The sequence below is a fragment of the Melopsittacus undulatus genome, chromosome 1, assembly GCF_012275295.1.
Source record: "Melopsittacus undulatus isolate bMelUnd1 chromosome 1, bMelUnd1.mat.Z, whole genome shotgun sequence".
Lineage (NCBI taxonomy): Eukaryota > Metazoa > Chordata > Aves > Psittaciformes > Psittaculidae > Melopsittacus > Melopsittacus undulatus.
This window is the reverse complement of record NC_047527.1, coordinates 24,095,394-24,117,524: the sequence shown is the minus strand read 5'-3', so window position 1 is coordinate 24,117,524 and position 22,131 is coordinate 24,095,394. Positions and strand designations below refer to the sequence as shown.

The 22,131-nt window shown below is 40.4% G+C and overlaps 1 protein-coding gene across 1 annotated transcript; it reads left to right on the top strand.

Annotated features, from left to right (window-relative positions):
- Nucleotides 1-194: 194 nt before the first annotated feature.
- Nucleotides 195-21,600, top strand: INTS8 (integrator complex subunit 8). Its single transcript, XM_005150869.4, has 27 exons — nucleotides 195-437; nucleotides 1,971-2,145; nucleotides 4,145-4,285; nucleotides 4,670-4,741; nucleotides 4,981-5,032; nucleotides 6,293-6,475; nucleotides 6,616-6,723; nucleotides 7,432-7,587; nucleotides 8,004-8,104; nucleotides 8,875-9,016; nucleotides 9,860-9,930; nucleotides 10,074-10,249; nucleotides 11,193-11,326; nucleotides 11,963-12,073; nucleotides 12,628-12,829; nucleotides 13,257-13,378; nucleotides 14,234-14,418; nucleotides 16,399-16,432; nucleotides 17,064-17,120; nucleotides 17,202-17,263; nucleotides 18,304-18,422; nucleotides 18,979-19,082; nucleotides 20,046-20,096; nucleotides 20,550-20,623; nucleotides 20,704-20,768; nucleotides 20,869-20,912; nucleotides 21,318-21,600. Exons 1-27 carry the CDS (start codon nucleotides 308-310, stop codon nucleotides 21,432-21,434), a joined length of 2,988 nt encoding a protein of 995 aa, XP_005150926.2. The 5' UTR covers nucleotides 195-307; the 3' UTR covers nucleotides 21,435-21,600.
- Nucleotides 21,601-22,131: the final 531 nt, after the last annotated feature.

The window sequence follows — 22,131 nt, the reverse complement described above, 5'->3', positions numbered from 1 at the left end:
AGCGGTTTCGGTAGGAGGGCAGACTGCTCTTCCACCAGCAGACACAAGACACAAACCCCTAAAGCGGAGGTGAGCAGTGGAACCCAGCGCACAACCCCATAGACACCATATCCGCTCCCCACAGGACAACCTCCAGAGAGGCACCGGCTCAAGGCTTGGGGGCGGAGCCATGGGCGACCCTGCCCCTCTCCTGGCGCGGAGGGCGGGGCTGGCTGCCATCTTGTTGCCGTCTCCGCCTCCGTAGGGGAAGGGGCGACGTGTGCGGCTGCCGGTGCTGGCGGGGGGACCTCCGGGACAGGCGGCGGCGATGAGCGCGGAAGCGGCGGACCGGGAGGCCGCCACCTCTAGCCGGCCCTGCACGCCGCCGCAGACCTCATGGTTCGAGTTCCTGCTGGAGGAGGCGCTGTTGGAGCAGCACCTGCAGAAGCCCTCTCCCGGTGCGTGCGGGGCCGCCCTGCTGGCAGCGCGGCCCTCCTTCGGCGTGGGGAGCGGTTCGGCCTGAGTCCCGGTCTCTATCGGGCTCCGAGGAAGAAATGTTCTCCCGTTTCCCTGCTGGCCCCTTTCCGGCCGCTGCGGCCTGTCGCTCGGCTGCTGCCTCCGCCTTCCCGGGGCCTGCTACCGACCAGGCGCCGCCCCACACTCGCCTCCTGCGTCCGTCACTCTGTCTGGCCCTCGGCTCTGGCTTCTCCCGGGAGGCTCCCCGGTGTCGGTGAGGTCGTGGCTGACAAGCCCCCGCCCGAGGGGCAGGCTTGGGCGCGGAGGGGCTGCGGCGGGGGAAGAAAGGAAGGAAGGTTGGCGGTGCAGAGGCGTGTGCTGCAGTGGGGCTTGTACCCTGCGGTAGCGGTTCCTGCGGTATCGGGGAAGTCAACGGTGCTGAGGATGAGACGGGGCACTAGGCCCAGCGGCACTGCAGACGCGGCTGTGTAGACTTAGTTAACGTAGTCAAGAAGATATTTTTCTTGTTTTACATTAACTTTTAGATTTAATAACTTGATCTCTCCACCTTTCCTGGGTGGTAGATCACTTTTCCCTTTGCATATGTGGATTTTCTTCGTGGAAATGTAAGGCTTTTATAATATGAAGTGCAGCTTGCAAAACTCATTGCAATTTGCAGCTGGTTTTCTCCCATTGGAGTGTTAATAGTGCCAGAAACTAGAGATCTCCTAAAGGCTCCGTGCTGAAATTGCTTTGTCTTCTTAGGCCTGGAATACATAAAAACCTAGCCCAGTGTATTACAATAAAATGATTATATTTAGAAGTAGCTGATATTTTGATTATCATATGTAGAGTCAACATCTTCATTATATGAATTCTGCAAGCAGGTGAAGGAAACAAGATAACCTTGTATAGTATTACCTCTACAAAAAGTAAATGTCATAGTCAGGCAGCATCTTTGTGTTTAGATCTTACACTGCTATTTTGCAATTAAAATAATAATGCAAGTTTCATGTTTCTCAAAATTCAGTGAAAGTGTAATAGTTGTGATTTGGTTTCAGTTTTTCAAAACCAATCAGAGGTACTAGAGAGACTGTCTTAGTGTGTTCTATGATCTGAAGTTACAATAGAGTTAGCTTTTAAACGCGTTCACAAGTACCACAGTTGCTTGTATCTATATTTTAAAATACAGAGGATAATTACAAGTAGGTATGTTTTTAACAACAGCTAACTTGTGATTTCGAGAGGCAACATTTATTTTCCGTAGATGCAAGTAGTGAAACATAATTAATACAAATTAGTGAAAAGAAATAAAAGTATGAGGATGTGGTTATCATGGTCAAGTAAATTTGAAGGTTAAATATGTGTTAATAGCCTGATTTGAGTCAGAATAAGCAAGATATCATTTGGGATGAGAATTTGGCAGGTTATAATGTCAGTTGTATAAATGACAAGAAGATCTGTGTTGATAGCTGCAACACTAAATTAATTTCTGGCTTACCTAAAATCTGAAGCGTAGCTGTGTTTCTTTGCAGATCCACCACCTGTGCAGCTGATTGTCCAGTTCTTGGAACAGGCTTCAAAACCCTCCGTGAATGAACAGAACCAGGTGCAGCCACCACCTGATAACAAAAGAAATCGCATTTTAAAACTTCTTGCTCTTAAAGTTGCTGCTCATCTGAAGTGGGATTTGGATGTATTAGAGAAAAGGTACAATATGTACATCTTCATAGTGAAATTACTGAACTGGCCCAAGATCGTTATTTTATCAAATGGAAATCTGTCTTGCTTCCTTTTCTCCTTATCTTTCTTACATTAAGTCTTGGGTGTGACAACTGAAGTCAAGTTCAACTTCATCTGTGGGTCAGGAAACGGTTTTGATGAAGGCAATGTCTGTGAGCAAACCAATACTGTTTATAATTTAGAGAGGAAGAATAGTGGGTCACATAAAGATGTGCACATCTAAACTGCATAAAGATGAAATTTAAATTACATTTTCATCAGTGACAAAAAAAAATCATGTTGTGTTATTTCTCTTGAGTTAATGGAATGAGATGTCCTTGACTTTTACCTGTGAAGTTCTTCTACTCCTGCCCTGAATAATGTTTTTGTCATCTCATCAGATATGTCATGTTTTTCTGCCTTAGTAAGGTGTTTTGGGGTGGGATTACTGCTTGCCAAAGTACCTTTGCAAGATACAGCATGACTGCAGAGGATAATCAGAAGACTTTACCGTGGTTAGTTGTGAAAGTATTGTATGGGCATATAACAGGGATTTTTTTTATAGATACATACTGTAGCTTTGAAAACAGATATATAGGAATGTGTACAAAAGGGTTGTTGTTTGATTTTGCTGTTTGGATTTTTTTTTAATGGCTGCTTACCTTCTCCCAGAAGGCATTTATACTGACATTTGTCCATGGTGTATTTTCTGTCAGTTGGTACCTTTGCTTCTTAAAATGCAGGTATAATCCTGATTCAGAAACCAGCCCTACTGCATGATCCTATTTGGCTGATTCTGGGTTTTGATAGGATTGTTTTGTCCATCTGTGGTGGGTTTTTTTGAGAACCAGTGTGAATTCATTTCAGCGACTAATTTAGCGTCTCTGTAGTAGAGTGTTCTGTTAGCTCATGAAGCCTAAAATTGTTTTTTCATTAAGAAATGTGCTTTTGTTTGTTAACTGATTATGCCTAAAGGTTCAGTCCTGATAGTTTAAAAAAGGAATAAAGTAACAGCATGAGCCAAGCTTTTTTATAAAGCTTCCGCTGTTATCAACAGTTGAATGATGTTCTACTCTTGCCAATGAAAACAAGATTCCTGGATCTCGAATAGTGAGAACAGCATTTGTTAGTTTAAAATGAGAGCTTGATAGCAGACCTGGAGTCTGAAATAGCACAAGACCAAAATTTATTAAACGGAAATTCTGCCTTTAGTTGGTGGAAGTGTAGTTTCACTGGTTGTTTTCAAACCTGGCTGCAAAGATTACAAATTTTTCACAAGATCAAAGATGCTTTGACAGTAGCTGATCACTTCTAATTTCTGATAATGTTCTAATCAGGAATAGGGTTTCAGTTGTGTTAAATTACACCTCAGAATCTTGAAGTGGTGATGTAGTCCAGCCTGCTTGCCTTCTCATTTTATCAAGGAATGTTCTGTCCCAGCTAATGTACATTTTTCATAATATAACTTACAGTGCTGTACAGCGCTGTATTCCAGTTCCTAGTCTTCAGTGTTTGCTAGTGGATGCTGTAGAAAGGGAGATAAACCATGATAGCGCAGAGAAATGTTCCCTTTACGTGAGTGAAGTTCTGTTTGCAGTGGAAGTATGATCTGGGACTGCTTCCAAAGGATTTCTAACAGGGATAGCTAATAAACTAGGATCTGCTCTTCTGGGTGACCAGATTATTCTGGGGATGTGTCTATGTGAACTAGGTGATGTACTGCATATTATTAAATCAGCTGTCAGGGCAGCCTTCCATTGAGGCTTAATTTGTGCTGCTGATACTAGTAACCGCTTTAAATACCTTATGTAGAGCGCAGTCTGACATGGAGCATTTCATTATACTGAATAAAGATACTATGCTTGTTTCCATGGGATGGTAAGTAATAATATAATACTGAATAGTAGTGTATATTATTTTAAACATCCCGTAAGTAGGATGTTTGTATGAAATATCTTGTTCTCTTTTTCCTTTTTTTTTTTAATAGCTTGTCGGTTCCTGTTTTGAACATGCTACTGAATGAGCTTCTGTGTATCAGCAAAGTTCCTCCAGGAACTAAACATGTGGATGTAGACCTGGCTAGCTTACCCCCAACCACTGCAATGGCAATACTGCTCTACAACAGATGGTAAACTTCTTTAAGTCAATAGTCTTAAAATCATGATACAACAAAGCAATGTTTTCTTCTATCAATATACTTCTACATTCAGGAAGAATCTCCAATAGTAGTTTTGTGATCTATATATAGATTATAATGAAGAGCTGAGTCTGAAAAGCTATTTTACAGCTGGTTTTGTTCCCTAAAATGTAGTCAAGGTTGTGGCTTGAGCTCTCACCTTACAGAATGCTGGTTTTTAGCTATTTATTGACTCAAGACCATTTCTTAAATATTAGATGTGCTCTTGAGCAGAGGATATATAATGGTATAATGTATCTGAAATGGTAAACTGGTCTTTTTGAGATATGTAACCTGCTTGTTACACTTCTTTGCTTACTTTTCTCCCCTGTGTAGGGCCATAAGAACCATCGTTCAAAGTAGCTTTCCTGTAAAGCAGGTGAAACCTGGTCCACCTCAGTTAAATGTGTAAGTTTCAGGTATAAGTAATTTGAATTTTGTGTGTATTTTGTAATCAGAAATTTAATTTCTAAGTGGATTAAATCATGTTAGTAACATATAGTTGCTTAAAATGACTAGTTTTAGTCCTGGAAAACTTAATTTATTTCAAGTGTATTCTTATTTTCCTTTCAGACATGCTTGGTACATATCAAACTTGCAGGTTTGCCTTATAATTGAGATCTTGACATCTTCTCTCTGTTGTACAGGATGAATCAGATGCAGCAAGAAAAGGAACTAACTGACAATATTTTGAAAGTGGTGAGACCTTCCCCCTCCCCCTTATTTTTGCTTAAATTTACGTGTAAATATGAATAGACAGGAAATTAATATTTACATCACAGTTTTGTTGAATTCAATATATTTATATTTGGCACTTCCCATATTTGCTACAGTTCCAGACAGTATGTTCCACATTTCTGTGTGTTCTGGACAGTGTGGTCTCTGCACGGCATGTAGTATGGAATGTGTGTTATGTGACTGAAGTATTTTACATCAGCCCATCCTTAGCACCATATGAATTGAGCAAACCTTTGCAAAATCAGTGTGTGATGAGTTACTAACACCATACTGTGCTTAAGCTGCAAAATCATATGGCAGCAAAACTCAGCACTTACTGTTTCCCTTTGAAAGTAGCCTGGCTATTTTCATAAGCTTCCATAAGTAGCCTAGCTCATTTTCCTGCACTTGTACTACTTGGGTTCAGTTAATGAATTTGTATTATACATCTTCTACAATTCTTTTATTTTTTCATGGGTTTTCTTTTTTTCAAATAGCCAAGCATGAATAATGTTTGTTCTACCAATTCATTGACATGTTTGAAAAAAATGTTGCTGTTCATGTAGAAGCTAGTATTACTTCAGCTGTGAAATAACTAAAACTTACATATAACTTAATGTTTCAAAAATGAACAAAAAGATGGTGGATAAAATAGAAAAATATTTTGTTTAAACTGGAAGTAAGGGTTTAATCCTGTTTCTCTGAGTGCCTGAAACTAAAGCAGGAGCCATAAATTACAAGAAATACAGTCACAGATTCTACATAGCAATAAGACAGGTATATAAGGACTTTCTTTTACTATCCTTTTACTCATAGCAGCCTTCCAGTATCTGAAGGGGGGCTATAGGGATGCTGGAGATGGACTGTTCATTAGGGACTGTAGTGACAGGACAAGGGCTAACGGGTTAAAACTTAAACAGAGGAAGTTTAGATTGGATATAAGGAAGAAATTCTTTACTGTAAGGGTGGTGAGGCACTGGAATGGGTTGCCCAGGGAGGTTGTGAATGCTCCATCCCTGGCGGTGTTCAAGGCCAGGCTGGACAAAGCCTTGGGTGGCATAGTTTAGTGTGAGGTGTCCCTGCCCATGAGAGGGGGGTTGGAGCTAGATGATCTTAAGGTCCTTTCCAACCTAACTATTCTATGATTTTACTGTACTGTTACATTCCTAGTGTTAATTTAAACCCAAAGCTAACCTCAAAACCAAAAAGTTTCTTTTTTTCAATGCATTTGAACTATTACAGTTGAAAGAGCAGGCTGCTGATTCCATCCTGGTCCTGGAAGGAGCACTTAAATTAAACAAAGATCTTTATGTCCATACTATAAGAACTCTGGATTTATTAGCCATGGAGCCTGGTATGGTGAATGGAGAAACTGAGAGTTCCACAGCTGGACTGAAAATCAGTGCAGAGGAGATACAGTGCCAGGTAGCTTACATTCTGTGCTAAAGCTTTCAATTCATGTCTATTTCTTTAGGCAAATTGCTTAGCGTGTCTGCTTGGTGTGTCTGCTTAGCATGTCTTATCAGTTTCCAAAATAATGTGTTTTATGTCACTGCTGTTTGTAGGTTTGCTATGATTTGGGTGCAATCTATTTTCAACAAGGATCTACAAACGCAGCTGTTCATGAAAAAGCTAAAGAAATGTTTTTCAAAACAAAGGAGTTGATTGCAAAGGTACCCAGTGTTTTATTAGCATGTGTATCCAGCTCTTCTGAAAACAAACCTTGCCTAACTTATTTCTTCATTTTTCAGCCATTTAATAACTGTTAATGATGCAGTTTCTAAAGAAACTTCATGGGATTTAAACAACAATTTTTGTGGGTTTTTTCCTACATTTCTTGTATGAAATCATATTAATTGGCTGCAGTATATTGCTGCTTTGTTCTGTGTATTGCCATACACAGTTGTTTTGATGCAAGAAATGCAATGACAACACCTTCGGGGCTAATATTAACTGGGCTGAACAGCACATTCTGTGTCCATTGTGGTATTTTGATTGTGGTGATGTGTTTTTTGAGGAAGGTAACCATACAGCACTTGCTATTCTTTTTTTTATCTGACTTTCCCTTGGAAATCATATTGTCTGTGCTCTGACCTTCTAAAAAATACAGTATTTTAGTTTATAATTAATTCATTTTTTATTTCACTTTTTTATACTCTAAAGCCTGCAAAACTCAGAATTTTATTTAAATAGACAAAACATGGTCTAAGATGTAAAAAGTACATATAAAAGTATGCTTTTAAAAGAAGTCTGTACATGCACATTCTTTTGTTGTTTTGCTGTTACCTGGGGGAACTGCGAGTTTCTGTTAATGTTTCCAAACTAAGCTTATGCTTCCTAATACTTCAGCCACTAAGGTTTGATTAACCCTTACTTTTCAGAATGGTTCATCGTCACTACACTTTACCATAGATGAAGAACGGTTAGCTGGGTACTGTCAAGCATGTGGAGTTCTTACCTTGTCTTCTGATGATGCATCTCAACAGGCAACTCCTTATAGTCAAATCCATAGGTGTATGAAATCTGGCAACTATCAGGTAGGATGCTTAAATATACCTACATGTATTTGAGGGTTTTGATCTCATTCCATTTGGATGATTCCACCTGAACTGATAGGGATTTTAATAAATTTAAGTGTTCTAGTTAACCATTAACATAGCAGTTTAGAACACATAAGTAGGAATATAATTTGATACTTTTAGATTAAAATAATACCATTGGGATTTGCAAGTTTGATGTTTGGTTTTGGGTGGTTTGTTTTGTTTTTTTTTTTTTCTTTGGTTCTCTGATAGTGAACTTACATCATTTGGTCCCTTTCTAATTGTTTAATGAATTTGAGTATCACACATGGGTACAAGTTGCTTCTGTTTGATCATTTCTATCAGATAGAAAATTACTTTAACTGTGTCTTTTGCATTATGTATTGACTATTCCAACTATGTTTGTGTTATAGGATATAGTGACTATATTCCTTGAAGATAACCTAACCCTCAGTTTACCTGTTCAGTTCAGGCAATCAGTGCTGAGAGAACTCTTCCAAAAATCTCAACAAGGGTGAGACATTAAATAATGATCTGTTCAATGGTGATGAAAAGCAGTTTTCATAAGTTATGTTCATCATAGAAAGTAGAGAAAATCTTCTAACAACAAATCCAAGAAACCTGAGCCTTTATTTCTGTTACCAGTAGTCTTACGTTACAAGGGTAGCTTGTGGATGGCTCCCAGCTGAGAAGTGCTAAGCAAATGGCTGAATCCAAAATTCAACCTTCTCTGGAGCTTAGGCACTTGAATGGGGTCTATATGGAAAGTATCTCCATGTAATCATGATGATAATTCTTCTCTGAAGGGAAGCTGCCTACAGGTTTTTCTGCTGAAGAAGTGAGAGGTCCAGTTTTACACATGTGAGAAAAAAAGAAGTATTGATGGTAACAGCCTCTTGTATAAAAACTTAGTAGGTACTGAATTCAGTTTTCACATCAACCAGAAAGGAAACAAACAAGTGTCTCCTGTGAGAGAATCTTGGAGGCTGTAACTTAGCAGTGTCTAGGGGTGATTTCATCTCTGATATGACTGATACAGAGCAACTTCAGGGATGAGCACTAGACAGAGATGGATGGAGGAGCATGACTTTGCAATCTAGTCAAGCCATGCAGAGAAGGATCAAGAGAAGGAAGCCATATGTTCTGGTTATTTGTCTTGATTTTTGTACAGTGATTGAGTATTCTGAGATGCACAGATGTTCCTGAATCTTTTGGAATGTCAGCTGTGTTGTCAGTTCCACTTGTCAGAGATGTTCTGTGATCTTCAGTTTTGTGTTCATGCAGGAATGATGCTCTGGATGAAGTTTGCTTCAAAGTCTGCGTGTGCAACACAGTCTGTGATGTACTGCAGGGTCGAACAGTTGATGTTCAGTTTTGTCAACTGTTCCTGAAACCCAGCAAAGAGAAAATAGACTTCCTCCTTGAGGTAAACAAAATTACCTGAAATTAGAAGGGGAAACAGTATTATTGTTGTAAGGAATGCTCAGATTTCTGAAGCAGGGAGAAATACTTTGTACTAACTTCAAGAAAGTTGATTAAAGTTTGAGAAGTTACTTTACAATCACACTCTGTGATCAGTCTTGCATCTGCATTTATAGCTCCATTTCCATTTCTCCGTGTTGGAGAACATCTTTCCAGAGTTGACCTGTTGTTTCAGATTGGATTTGAAATTGCTGCTATTCCTTGACATCATTTAATTAGAGATACTGGTGAATGGAGCAAAACCAAATTCTTTAAGAACTTCAAAGCAAGTAAAAGCTGGCAATTTAATTCAGTTACCTAGTTATCTTTCAACTGCTGCTATTTTAACTATTCTAGTGAATCTCACAGATTTGCACTTAGAAATGTTGGTTCATTTTTAAACTTCTGTGAAAGAACTTTGTTATATACTTAATAATCTTATTAAGTATGACCGATTCTGTGGCACTCAGTGTCAGCAGACCTAAATATCAGAGGAATAGGCAAAAGGAGTGTGAATTGTGTCTGATGAAAGATTGCAGTTGTCTGAAACAGCCTGCCTGGTGCAGGCTGAGAGAAACTGATCCATCTGTGATGGCTACAATGTTTGTCAGATACTTTGGTGCCTCGCTTGAGAGAGGGAGTTAGGGGCTGATACTAATTGTGAGTCAGAAAACTGGGTAGAAACACTGTGTAACTAATTGTATGGGTAGAAACACTGTGTAACTAATTGTATGGGTAGAAACACTGTGTGTAACTAATTGTAAGTGTTCTAAGGAGCTGCTTAGTTATTTTCTGCTTTCTTTCCCAGGTTTGTTCAAAATCATTAAACTTGGAAAATGCTTCTGAAGTGTTGAAAAGAAAAATGGCAGCATTTCTCAAGTACGTAGCCATACTAAGATAACGTGAATTCACACTTTGAAAGCAGTGTAATGCAACACAATAAATTATTTTGAGAACTTACAGCAGAAAAAATGAGCAGCTTTTTCCTGCTTGCTCATGTATTAACTTCTTCATTTGTTTAGAAACTTGTGTTTGGGTTTGGAAGATCTTCAGCTTGTCTTCATGATTTCATCTCACGAGCTGTTCATGAAACTGCTGAAAGATGATGAACGGAAGCTCCTCATTGATCAAATGCGGAAGAGATCACCTCGAATCAATCTGTGCACAAAACCTGTGGCTTCTTTTTATGATATCCCAGGTATTTTTCACAGCATTTCCATTAACATATATGCAGGCAGTGACCTGTTTCCATGCTTGAAGTTACTATGTGCAGGTCTGTTCTACAAAAAAGTTTGAGATGATGGTTTCAGAGAGAATACTTTCCATTTTTAGTTGGTGAATGTCCTACTTGTTCAAGGAGATGACTATTATTTGCTTGTGTGTTGCTTGTATCTCAACTGAATTTAATAGATATGCTCAAATAAATGTGTCATCATTGAATGATTTGGGTTGGAAGGGGCCTTAATGATCATCTAGCTCCAGTTCCCTGCCATGGGCAGGGACACCTTCCACTAGACCAGGTTGTTTAAAACCCCATCCAACCAAGTGAGAGATATGCGGCACTTAGTTTGAGCTAAATCTGGCTGTTTTTACTGTTGCCAGAAAGGGCAAACCACCTCTGTACTTAGAGGAGTATTAATGCTTGTCTGTTTGGTGAGCTGGCCCAGGAGTCATGGCCAGATGTTTTTTAAACTTATCAAAGTGAAACAAACCTTTTCAGCCAGTTCATTTTCCAGGTACAGCTGTCACGCTGTGCAGCTGAACAAGTCAAAGCTGACATAAGAGGTGCCTGTAGGTGACTGAAGCTGGAAAGAGCTGACATTGCCTTGACTTAAGCCAGTTGTGAAAATATATATTTTCACTAAGGCTGTACAGGAACACCACTGTGACAAGGGTAATGGAATACTCAGAGCTGCTGCTGTGAGAAAAGGGGGCATTGCAAGTAGCCCTTTAGATTGGGGGAGCTGGGAAGCTAGCACATGGTGTTTCTGGAAAGGCATAAAGGAATGTATGTGACCTTCAGAAGCATTGATGTATCTGCTGTTCTTACCCTGGTATGTTTAAATTCTTATATACTAAAGGAATATAAGCATCTATGTTAAGAAGGAATGTGTTGAAGACCTGATTGATTTTTCTTCTAGCTTCAGCAAGTGTCAATATTGGCCAGCTTGAACATCAGCTCATACTGTCAGTAGATCCTTGGAGGATTCGACAGATCTTAATTGAGTTGCATGGTATGACTTCAGAACGCCAATTCTGGACAATTTCAAATAAGGTAATTCATCTGCTCATAAGTGAAATCCAAGGTCTGGTTAGGTGTCATGCTGCAATGAACAGTAAACATCTTGTCATAGATCCTCAGCATGGTTAATTTTTTTTTCCCCTTTTTTGCATAATGGTGGTTTAATAAGAATGATGATAAATACGTACACTCTCATTCTCTATGGAAAGTATTAAAGCAAAACGTATAACCTTCATTTTAAGGAATTACTGGCTGAATCATAGGCTTTCCTTGTGAGAAAACAGATTTCTGTAGCTTTTGCTTTCAGTGTTCTGACTAGTCACCAATATTACTTTAAATATTTAAACTTTTAAGCTGACATTAAAAGCTGGCAGCAGAAGAGAGGAGGAGATATAATTATTATTATTTTTTTTTTAAATAAGGATTTCTTGTCTTTTTTTCCCCTCGCCCAATTATTGCAGATTCAGAGTGTGAGCAAAGTAGCATAGCCAGCCTTCTTTATCAAACTTCCATTAGAGCAATACATTACTTCTGATTAGATATAAAAATGAAGGACTTGGCACTTAGATGGCAGTAATTGTAAGTGTTTGAGTTTTGTTTATAACATGAGCAGTGATGTGAATTCTAAAACCTGTTTCTGTGCAAATGTCCTATGTATTTCTCTCCCAGTGGGAAGTACCAAATGTTTACGGCAATGTTATTTTAGGAATCAAAGACAGTCTGACTAGGGATTTGGTCTACATCCTTATGGCAAAGGGATTACACTGCTGTGCTATTAAGGTGAGCAAGTCATCTAAAGGTACTGGTGAGTGAGTTTGAGCAATTGAATTTCAGCAACACTGAAAATATGGAAAGCCATTCTTGAGAGAAAGAATTGGAAAAATGGGATGTGAGGGAGATGTAGTAACCAGTGCTATGTGTCAAGTAAGGGTTCAGTATTTCTTTCCCAAGAATTCCATCAGCAGACCAAGGATAATGGCTTTCCAGTTAGTTGGGCTTGGAGATTATTTCATTCATATGAAGTTTTGATCATGATGCACTAAACCATGTTGCATCTAAACCCAGTTTCACACGAGGAATTTATTGGAATGCTGATCTATTTTTCTTGTAGTTGAGAATACTGTAGTTTGCTAAACTACAAGATAAAAAAAACCCACGGCACCCAATATGCCAATAGTTACTTCTGGTATGTTTACTTCTTGATTTCCTTGAAAAATCTAGAACTGTTAACTTAACAGCAAGGCCATAGGATTCAAAAATTGAGAACTGCATTAACTCTTAGTCTTCTCCTTTATGAATCCATTAGGAATCATTAATGCATATCCTCATTGCAGGATTTTGTCCATGCAAAACAGCTTTTTGCTGCTTGCTTGGAGCTTGTGACAGAGTTTTCTCCAAAACTCCGCCAAGTCATGTTGAATGAAATGCTACTTTTGGACATTTACACTCATGAAGCTGGACCTGGCGCTTCTGGAGAGCGTCCTCCTTCTGACCTTATAAGCAGAGTCCGAGGATATTTGGAAATGAGAGTTCCTGGTAAGTACATTGCTGTCATTTGTGGGACACAATAAAGTACAAAGCTGGTGAGAGAGGAATAAAGAAAACAACTTTATGTGGCAGGTTTACCATTTAGAAGTGTAATTGGAAAAACAGTTGTGAAGTTTGACACTGGTTTTAGTGAGGCTTTAGAAGTCTGATTAGTTCTTAAAAGCTGGAAATGAGAATAGCAGTGTCATGAAGGATAAAACATGGCTTCATGCTGAGGGATTAATGTAATGCTGTTGTTGCTCCTAGCTTTCAGAGGTGAGGTCTCTTGTAGGACTAAGTATCATGTTCTTCTGTGATAGCTATGGAACAGAAATATCTAATCTGGGAGAATGGGTTTTGCTTGTTTTCATATAACACTGTGTATGTTAAAAAAAATTAACATAATAAATAAAGCGAAGAACACATTTTCTTCCAGATATTCCTCTTCGGCAAGTTATAGCTGAAGAATGTGTTGCCTTCCTATTAAACTGGTGTGAGAATGAGTATTTGACCATGCAAGTTCCATTATCTCTGGTTCAAACTAATCCTTATGTGAAGGTAAATAGTGCTCAGTCTCAAAGCTTTTTCAGTCTGTAATTTACTTTTTCCTGCTGGGGTCTTTAGTACTTTCAAAAGCATGTGCCCTTTTGTCTCTGGAGTGTTGGGTTTTGTGGCTGTCATGACTTAGGTCTGAGATAGGAGACAGCAGGGCTAAGTAACAAGTGTGTTTGACAGGTCACTAAAGACATGAAGGCTGTGTTGCAAGAGTGTAGTGTGCAGATCTCAGGCTTTGTATCTGGTTGTTGCTCTGTTTGTAAGGCACTTGTTTTCCAGGTGCGCTGTGATGGTTCTGTTTTTTAACCCAATGCCAGTTTTGAATTTTTGGAGATATCCAAGCACTGCCTTTTTGGAAAATCTGCTTTCAAAATGGTTTTACAGTTCCTGCTTCAGAGTCTGGCAGTGAAGCTGAAAGCAGATCATGTTCCAGGACAGGTTCATTTTTGGCCTGCTCTGCTTACCTGTGGTATTTCCTAATTTCGGTCCTGAGCTTCAATTTTTTTTCTCTGTAGCAGAGGGTGTCAGTATCAGTTCGGATTATTTATTGGAGACAGTCTTTATAAAACTGTATTTTACAGGGTTTAGGTTTTATGCTGTATACTGTAGTAGAGTGTAAAGCTTGCTTTCTGGAACTTGTAATAGTAAAATATCCTTCTATTAGTTTTCTTAGGGTATAACTTCTCTGCTGTTTAATTCCAGTTTTCCAGGTTCCTCATGTCCTCTGCTGCAGAGTTTAGTCACATGGCTTTGTAGTTTGTAACTTAAACTAATTGTTTAGCCATTTTAAACGCCTTTGCTGTAGTCAATGTCCAGAGAAGCTGTGCTTACTGTATTTTTCTCTCTTGCACTGTATAGCTGGGACAATTGCTGGCTGCTACTTGCAAAGAGCTTCCAGGTCCCAAAGAAAGCAGACGGACAGCTAAAGACCTTTGGGAAGTTGTGGTACAAATCTGCAGCGTATCTAACCAGCATAAACGGGGGAATGATGGCAGAGTGAGTTTGATAAAACACAGGGAGTCTACACTGGGCATTATGTACAGGTCTGTCTGCTTAAATTATTTTTGAAGATTGTTTGAATTGTATATTTGACCCACTGTTCCCTTCAGAAATTGGATTCTGCTGTCAAAATGGTGGCAGCAGCTAAAGGGCTCTACTGAGTAAACAGTTCACCCAATGGCAGTGGTGGATATTAGTGGTGATGTGTTGCCTTTTCAGAGGGAGAGGAGTGTGTGGGATTGAGGTCAAAATACAGATACTGAAGCGTATGTGTCTGTGCTCCATTATAACCAGTGTAGCTCTTCGAGTAAAGTCAGTAGTATCTAGAGGGCAGTTTAGCTGACTAACTGCAGGTGTCTGCTTTTCATTAACTGGAATTGTTCTGCAGGCTCCATTTGACTGTAACTGTGCTCAGTTTTGGTACTTGCCCTACAGAAAAATACATGGATGGGCTGGAGAGGTCCAGAGAAGGGTCACAAATGATCCAAGGGTTGGGAAAGCCTGCCTTATGTGGAAAGGCTGGGAGAAAGAACTGGGTTTGTTCAGCCTAGAGAAAAGAAGGCTTAGGGGAGACCTTTTATTACCATGTTCCAGTAGTTAAAGGGTGGCTACAAAGAAGATGGAAACTTCCTTTTTTACACAGTTAGTCACATGGAAAAGATGAGGGGTAATGGGTATAAGGTACTACTGAGGAGATTGCAGTGGGACACAAGAGGGCAATTTCTCAGAATAAGAATAATCAGCCATTGGAATAATCTCCCCAGGGAAGTGGTAGATTACACTTTCTGGATTTGTTTGTGATTTGGTTGGGTAGGGTCATGGGCCATCTGGGGTCATGCTTTGCTAAGAAAGTTTGGACCAGATGATCACTGAGGTCCCTTCCAACCTGGTGTTCTAGGATTCTGTGATTTACTACCCTTATAACTGCATTAAACACCTACGTAAACACCAGCATTGGTGTTTATGTGTATCTTGAGGTTTCTGAATTTAAAGCTAAATATTATTCAGTCTTGAAATGAAATTTTCGTTCAGCTGAGCTCCTGGGAAGAGGGAAAGGAAGAAACTATTCTTGACTGAAGTAATTCCACTGTCAGTTCCCTAACCTCTGCCAGTCTTAGCTTAACTGACTGGACTGATTTATTCAGGACTCTCTGATTTGTCCTCTCAGTAAATATTTTCAGCCTGTTCTTATGTTCAAGCCTAATTACAAGTTGCCTGTTATGGTAAATTCTGGGGTGTATGATTATATCAAACAGCTTTCAATGTTACAAACTTGGGAAAGATGCCCCTGTCAAACTATTGACTGTTTCTTTGCCTTTTGTGAGCTAATCAGATTAATGTGTACCTAAAGACCAACTGCTTTTGCTTATCCTGCAGTGGGATGGGTGAGAGAGGATATGTGCTTGCTGTAGGTTGCAGTTGTACTCTGGCAAGGAAAGGGAAGCAGTACAGGTGTACTCTGGGATGCTGAACGTCTTCTGACCCCTCTGATTCAACTAGTGAAGGGCAGTGATCCCACTATTACTATGGAAAAGAAGTAGTGAAACCTTTTCCAAACAGGCTGTGCTTGTCCGGGTTGTTTTATGGTGATGGTTCTGGTGTGGCATGATGAGGAAATCGGTGTACATCATGAATGATCACTGCACACTCTCTTCTGTAAGCCTGGAGGTCACTGTTGCAATCCTAGCTGGAAGAGTTACAGTACAGCTCAGTTGCTTTCCGTTTTGGAGTCAATGGGTAACTAACTACAAAGTGATTTTTCTGCCTTTTGTAGCTTGATGGAATAGCACATACCTCTTCTGTAACCTCTTTTAAATGTAAAACTTGCTAGCTGACTGTATTAGAAGCGAGTGACCTTCCTGAGTGTTTTCACTTGTGTACCCTATGTTTGTGAACTTAGAGGTGATAGGCTGTTTTGGCAGGTGAAGAATTTGCTTTACGGACCTAGTTTCCAGAGTATTAACTTTGCATGTATGTTTTGTTGCGGACAATTACTTACATGGGGTTTTGTATCCCTGATTTAGGAGTGAATTGCTGTCCTTCATCAAAAAGCTTCGGGTAAGTTATAGTGGTCTTGAGAATGTGTTTGCAACCCAAACTTCCTTTTGATAGAGCATTTTTCGGGCCTTTTCCTTTTAAATTCCAGAAATTCTGACAGCTCTATAGGTGTGTTGTATGGCTGAAGGACTCCTGGATTTGCTATAGCTATCATACAGCAGTGTTGCATAGCCTATGAAAAAATTACCCTGAATCTGACAGTGGATATCTGTTACTATTAGGAATATATTATATTGCAGCTGTCCCAAAGCAAAGCATCCCTTTTGGAGGGAGGAGGAGGCAGCTACGTGCATGATAAAGGCAGCAGAAGTAAGAGGAATAGAAATCGTTCATAGCTTGTGGGTTTGTAAGTGCTTAGGCAGTTGTAGTGTACGTAGCTTGAGTTTAAGGCTCGGCAGTAGCCACAGAAACTTGGAGAACCTGAGTGAAATTTATATTCAAGGTGTTATTTGGGAAAATATGAATTAAAGACTTCCTGGAGAAACTCTCTCGCAGTACCCTTGTGTTGCAGGATTCCCAACAAAATACTCCCCTGTTTCTGTGTAATAATGTCATAGCTTTAGAGCTTAGGAAAGAAACTGGAGTTTCAGTAGTTCATGGCAATACTATTTATGTTTTTTTCTTTTTACAGGAGCCATTGGTTTTAACCACAATATTGTCCCTATTTGTCAAGCTTCATAATGTTCGGGTTAGTACGTACCATAAACATGGTCCTTGGCTTTCTGGAAAGGTTTCTCTTTGTAAATTCTCTTAATCTTTCTTCTCTTAGGAAGACATTGTGAATGATATTGCAGCAGAGCACATTTCCATCTGGCCCTCCTCCATTCCAAAGTAAGATGATAATTAAAAATACAGGTTTCAAAGTACGTTTTTACATAATTGGTTTGGTTCCGGTTGCTGTGTGTTAATTACTGTGTGTGAGTGTGACTTCTGCCCTGTGAGGGCATCGCAGGTTGGTCTGATTGGGTTTTGCTACCGATTTTGAGGTCCTGGTGGAGTGTGAGTACAAGAAACTGAGGGTGGTTTTAGCTGTGTGCTTTACTGGGCTGTGTGTAACTATGTGAACTGTGTAATACTTGATTACAAAATAACATTTTTGAGGTGTGTTTGAGTAATGGCCAAAGGGACATATAGTATATATTTATTTGTTCTGGTTGGATTAAACTGTATTTCTCCAGTGACATTTAAAGGCTCTTTGGGGCCAGAACCTCATTGGTTCAGATTCTTTGCATGCACTGGGAGAGGTGATTCCTGTGAGAGAGGGAAAGTGTAAAGCTTAGTGTGGTTAACCTGTCTTTAACTGGTCTGATTGCATAGTCTTATTGTTCCTGGTGTAGATTTCAGTGTGTATTGTAAGGTCAAGCAGAAGAAAATTGTTCAGTGTTACCAGAATTTAGCAGTAGGGTGAGTAAAAACATGTTTTTAAAACTGGAAGTTCCACACAAACTTCAGGAATGGCTGCCCAAGCAATGTATCAAACCATTCCCTCCTTCCTTTCCAAGCCTGTTCCATAGGTTTCCAGAGATTGCTGTCTGTGGTATATGGATGCTATGATAAATTCATAGTGGTTTCAGGTGTTGTCTTCAAAGTCCTTGAAACTGAGCAGATGTGGTTTTGCACAGTGTAAGCCACAGGTAGAGTTCTGATTTCTTGTCTTAAGTCTGTGAAGGGTGTACTTGTTCAGTCAGACTTGCAGCAGTGAAACAATTCAACAGTAGTGTTAGTCAGCACTAAGTCTTCCTGGAGTTATTTTTGCTTGACGCTTCATGCAAGGTGCTTTGGACTTAAAACTAGACGGGAAATCAGATCTGTGCTTAAAAAAGCAAACTGATCACTTAGGAATTACTTTTCTTCTGTTTTTTTATCCTTAGTCTCCAGTCAGTGGACTTTGAAGCTGTGACTGTGACAGTGAAAGAGCTGGTGAGCTACGCACTGACCATCAACGCAAACAACCACTTCTGGTTAATTATTCAGGCAGATATTTATTTTGGTAAGTGAAACTGATGTCTATTTTCAGCATGTGTGAGGGGTGCTTTGCTGCTCCAGGACTTGTTTGACATAATGTTCCTTAAATTTCCTCTTATGAAAAGAAGCTTGTGACAGATGAGTTCAGAATCCACAGGTGCAGTAGAGTAGGTGAGTTTGGGAGGTTGTCTAAACCCACAGAGAGACGTAGCTTTCAGTGGACTTGCTTTTAGGGTAGGGGAAACTATAAATGTCATCATTAACTTAACATTTTTAGGGCAGTTGACCCTTGAGTGCTGTAATTACTGAAGCCTCTAATATTTGAGTCTTCTATTAAGTGAATGGACAGGCAGAACTTCTCTGTGTTGTTGGCCCTCTTCTTTGTGTAGTTTTCTGTCCATCACTGTTTTACCACCTCCTGTGTGTTGGGGTTTTTAAACAGTGATATGGAAGTCACTTTCCCAGTAGAGTTCAGCAGTAAGGGAGATGTATCCAAGTCATTCCATAAACAATTGATAACAGACTTAGAAATAACTGCTGTGTTTACTTTAGAGGCCTTATTTTGCTTTTTTCCATTGCAGCAACAAATCAGTACTCAGCAGCCCTTCACTATTATCTCCAAGCAGGAGCTGTGTGCTCAGACTTCTTTAATAAGATGGTGCCACCAGATGTATACACAGACCAGGTGAGCTAAAATGAGCTTTGGATGTACAAAAATCTCTTTTTGGATGCAGCTGGTGTCCTCATTCTGTGTAGAGCCAGAATGGCTCCCCAGGCCCACACTCTTGTAGCCTTGTAGCCAGATTTTGTATTGCTGTGCAAGGAGATGTGGAGGTGGGTGAGACTGTAACTTACCACTGCTGAAGCATGCTGGAGGTGCAACACTACACACAGTGGGTACATACCCACTTTGCAAGTGGGTGTAACAAGTGGCACCCAGTTGTGAGTGTGCCATGAGTAAGAATCCCTGTGTATTGCAGGAGTCTTTGGTCCCAGCCACATTGTGTTCAGTGGCGCCTTTCAGTCACTCTAACCTTTATCCAGGCATTTGGTTTGTCAGGAAGCAGGTGTGTTACATGCAGGCTGCATTTTGGTGAGCAATAGGAAGGAGCTGTCTGGACCCAGAGAAAGTAGTGATTTATGTGCCAACTGCTGCTCCCATCATGGTCCTGTTCATACAGCATTTGAGAGCTTCAGACCCTGGTCAGGGATCACCCTTGGTGTTCACAGCCCTGTCCAGTCTGTGTCTCCCTTGTGCCAGGCTGCGGTGGTGCAGGAGTCCCAGCTCACAGTGTTCTGTCACATGTGCCAGTGTATACCTGCCCTGGTGCTGTTCCATTCCCACATTCCATCAGGCCTTGGCTCTAGGCAGCAGGAGATAAAAATAACACTTTTTAATAGGCTGCAGCTTGGCTCTTACACCAGAAACACAGTGCTCTCTGTACCACACACTATAACCCCTGTGAGGTCTCCTCAGGGATGAAAGCTCAGTCCACCAGTGGGTGTGCTAGAACACAGGAGTTGGGGGGGTAAGGATGTAGGCAGCCAGTTAGATGGTCCCTTGCATTTACGAAATATGAAATAAGTTACTGTTGTGTTCCAGTATTGGTGTTTCAAAATGTGTGTTCTGTTATTAACCATTCTCCAGGTGATAAAGAGAATGATAAAGTGCTGTTCTTTACTCAACTGTCACACCCAGGTAGGAGGTGAAACATGGCAGTAAGTAAAACGTTGGTTTATATTCTGATGTTAATGGGGAGGAAAGTAAAATGGAATCCAGCATTTTCTTGTAAATGCAATCTGCACTATTAGTAGATTTTGTTCTTACTGTTGCTGCTAGGATACTGAAAAGACTGAAATTAGTGAGTAAATACTTGGAAATGCTGTAAATAGTAGAAAGAATCTGGAGTTTCTTTGTCCCCTTTTCTCTTAGTATATGGATATATTTATTTTCTATAGGGCTGAGTACCTTCCCTTTAGTTACAGCTGTTGTTATTGCAGCATGAGCTGCGGCTGCTCTTGTAGTTAAGGTGCTTGGAAGGTGCTCCCTGTGGAAAGGAGCTCTGGCTCAGGGCTGGAGCAGGGGCAATACTACTGAGGGGTTCTGTGGGGATTTGAGACATTGAAACCCACCCTGGGTCTCTCCTTACAGGTAGCTATTCTCTGCCAGTTCCTCAGAGAAGTAGACTACAAAACTGCATTTAAGGCACTGCAAGAGCAAAACAGGTGAATGTTACAACAAAGTTTATAGCTACATGTACAGGGGTTATGAGTGTGTTAGTAACCTGGTCTATGTGGTCTTTCAGCCATGATGCCATGGATTCTTACTACGAATACATCTGGGATGTCACCATCTTGGAGTATCTGACATGTATCCTTTCACTAGAATACCACCATCAGAGCTCACAGTAGATGCTCATGGCTGGAAAAAGTTGATTTCCTACCTCAGTCTTTTCTTGACTCACCCTCAGATCTCCACCACAAAAGAGGAGAGACAGACAAGCGGCAGATAGCAGTGAGTTCACAGGGGTGCTAGGGTGGAGTGGGGTTCATAGAATGGTTTGGGTTGAAAGGGACCTTAAAGATCATCTTGTTCCAACCCCCTGACATAGGCAGGGACATCTTCCACTAGACCAGGTTGCCTGGCCTTGAACACTGCCAGGGATGGGGCAGCCACAGTGTCTCTTGGCAGCCTAACTTAACCAAAGACTACTGTATTCTGTCTTCCTGAAACTGTCTTTGAAAAGAGTCACCACTTACAATTTTAATTTATTGTATAATTCTTAATGGAGTCTGGATGCTGATGAGAAGTGGAGGATGGCATAGAAATAAATCACCTATGGGGCACTAGTGCTGAACTAGCTCTGCAGTGCCACAATTTCAGAGCACTGCTGCTCATCCTGTCTCTTGTTCTTGTCAGATAAAAGCCATTGGCCAGACAGAGCTCAATGCCAGTAACCCTGAGGATGTCCTGCAGCTTGCTGCCCAGAGGAGGAAAAAGAAGTTTCTTCAAGCAATGGCAAAACTTTACTTCTAGGCTAATACAGGAAGGCCATAATAACATGGATGGAAATGGGAAAAAAAATCTGTCAAGACTTTTATTTTTAAAATTAATTTCAATTTTTATACAACATTTACAGTCTAGTATCTTTTTTTAGAAATAGATGAAATCTTATAATAAAACCCTTACTTTACAAACTGTACAGAAGGTAGGAAGCAACTTCAAAGCTGGTTCCACCATGGCTTGTTTGCAGAAGGCATGCATTCAAGTTTGCTAAGTTTGATGTAGATGGGGGCACCTGGTGCTCAATGTCCCCTAACACAGGTCCCTGGGTGTGGAGCACAGGGAAGAGCATTGTGCCAGAGGGAGGAGGACCGCTACCCACCCTTCCCAGTACTGTCCCTTCATCACAGAAGTGATTCAGAGGTAGTGAATATTCAAAGAACACAGTAGTTAATGCTGTTTATAAACACTGATAAAACACAGCTCCACAGTTGTTTTAAAATACTGTTCTAGGACATGAGTGGTTGTAGAGTACCAGCAGCTCACATTTTCCCACACCCTCTCCAGTTCTTGTTTATTGTTGTAAAATGGAGCTCCGTCCAGGACTGAACTTCTAGTTGAGGTTGTTTCTGCTTGTAGTCTTACCTGAGGTCACTGAAGCACCAGAACTGAGGTTTAGGGCAGCCCTGAGAGGCCACCACAACTGGGTCAGCCTGCTGTGGAGCTGGAG